Source organism: Penaeus monodon, chromosome 21 (assembly GCF_015228065.2).
Source record: "Penaeus monodon isolate SGIC_2016 chromosome 21, NSTDA_Pmon_1, whole genome shotgun sequence".
In the NCBI taxonomy this organism is placed as follows: domain Eukaryota; kingdom Metazoa; phylum Arthropoda; class Malacostraca; order Decapoda; family Penaeidae; genus Penaeus; species Penaeus monodon.
In genome coordinates, this window is record NC_051406.1 from 7,467,520 (window position 1) to 7,468,312 (window position 793).

Here is a 793-nt window from a genome sequence, read left to right on the forward strand (position 1 = left end):
CAGGTTGGGTGGTGATGCAGCGTCGGCTCCATCGGTGACGTTGGCCAACTCAGCGGCGGTTAGGACGTGTGGCCTATCCAGCATCGACATGGCGCCAACTTTCACGCTTCGCCGATAGCAAGAGAAGAGAGAAAAGTGTTATTTGTGAAGGAAGTTGAGTCATATTCATTGTGATTAGTCGACGTTTTGAGAAGAGAAAGGGAAAAAGTGTGTTTTTTTAATTTGTGGAGGAATTTGGGTAGAATGAATCACTAGGATTTGATATCAAGTTCGGTGTGATTCGTCGACTTTAATATTTGGGAAGAGAAAGGGAACAACGTTTTCCATTTGGGAAGGAAGTTTGGTGGATTGAGAGTCCTTAGGACTTTTTATTAATTTGATGCGATTTGTCGACGCTAATTTTCCTGGGTGGTCAATATAATTTTAAGAAAGCAATGAGGACTTTTTAATTAATTAAGGATCAAACGAAAGGTAAAGGTAGTCTTTCTCATTACAGTAATTGCTGCCAAATCGTGTTTTAAAATAGGATTAATTAACGTTTATTTGCAATTAGGGACGACAGTTAATTACTATATATTAACATGGCCGTCATTGCGCAAGATGTTATTAAAGTAAAACTCTGTTAATACGTTCCACTGCATTTTAAGTTCATAATGAACATTACGGTAATTCTAACCAAAGCAAGGTCATCATCAGTTAACTTCATCTGAACATTTGTTGCCCACCTCGTATTTGAAATTGATGATTCTCAGTGAAACAAAGATAATGTGCAAATATTCATAATTCATGAAAT

At 37.5% G+C, this 793-nt stretch overlaps 1 protein-coding gene across 1 annotated transcript in view; it reads right to left on the reverse strand.

Moving 5' to 3' along the window:
• LOC119586144 (opsin, ultraviolet-sensitive-like) overlaps nucleotides 1-104 on the reverse strand; it is a 6,171-nt gene extending 6,067 nt beyond the window's left edge. The window contains exon 1 of the mRNA XM_037934839.1: nucleotides 14-104. Within this exon, the coding sequence (XP_037790767.1) occupies nucleotides 14-90 (77 nt within the window). The 5' untranslated portion in view covers nucleotides 91-104. The remainder of the gene's footprint in view (nucleotides 1-13) is intronic.
• Between the last annotated feature and the right edge of the window lie 689 nt (nucleotides 105-793).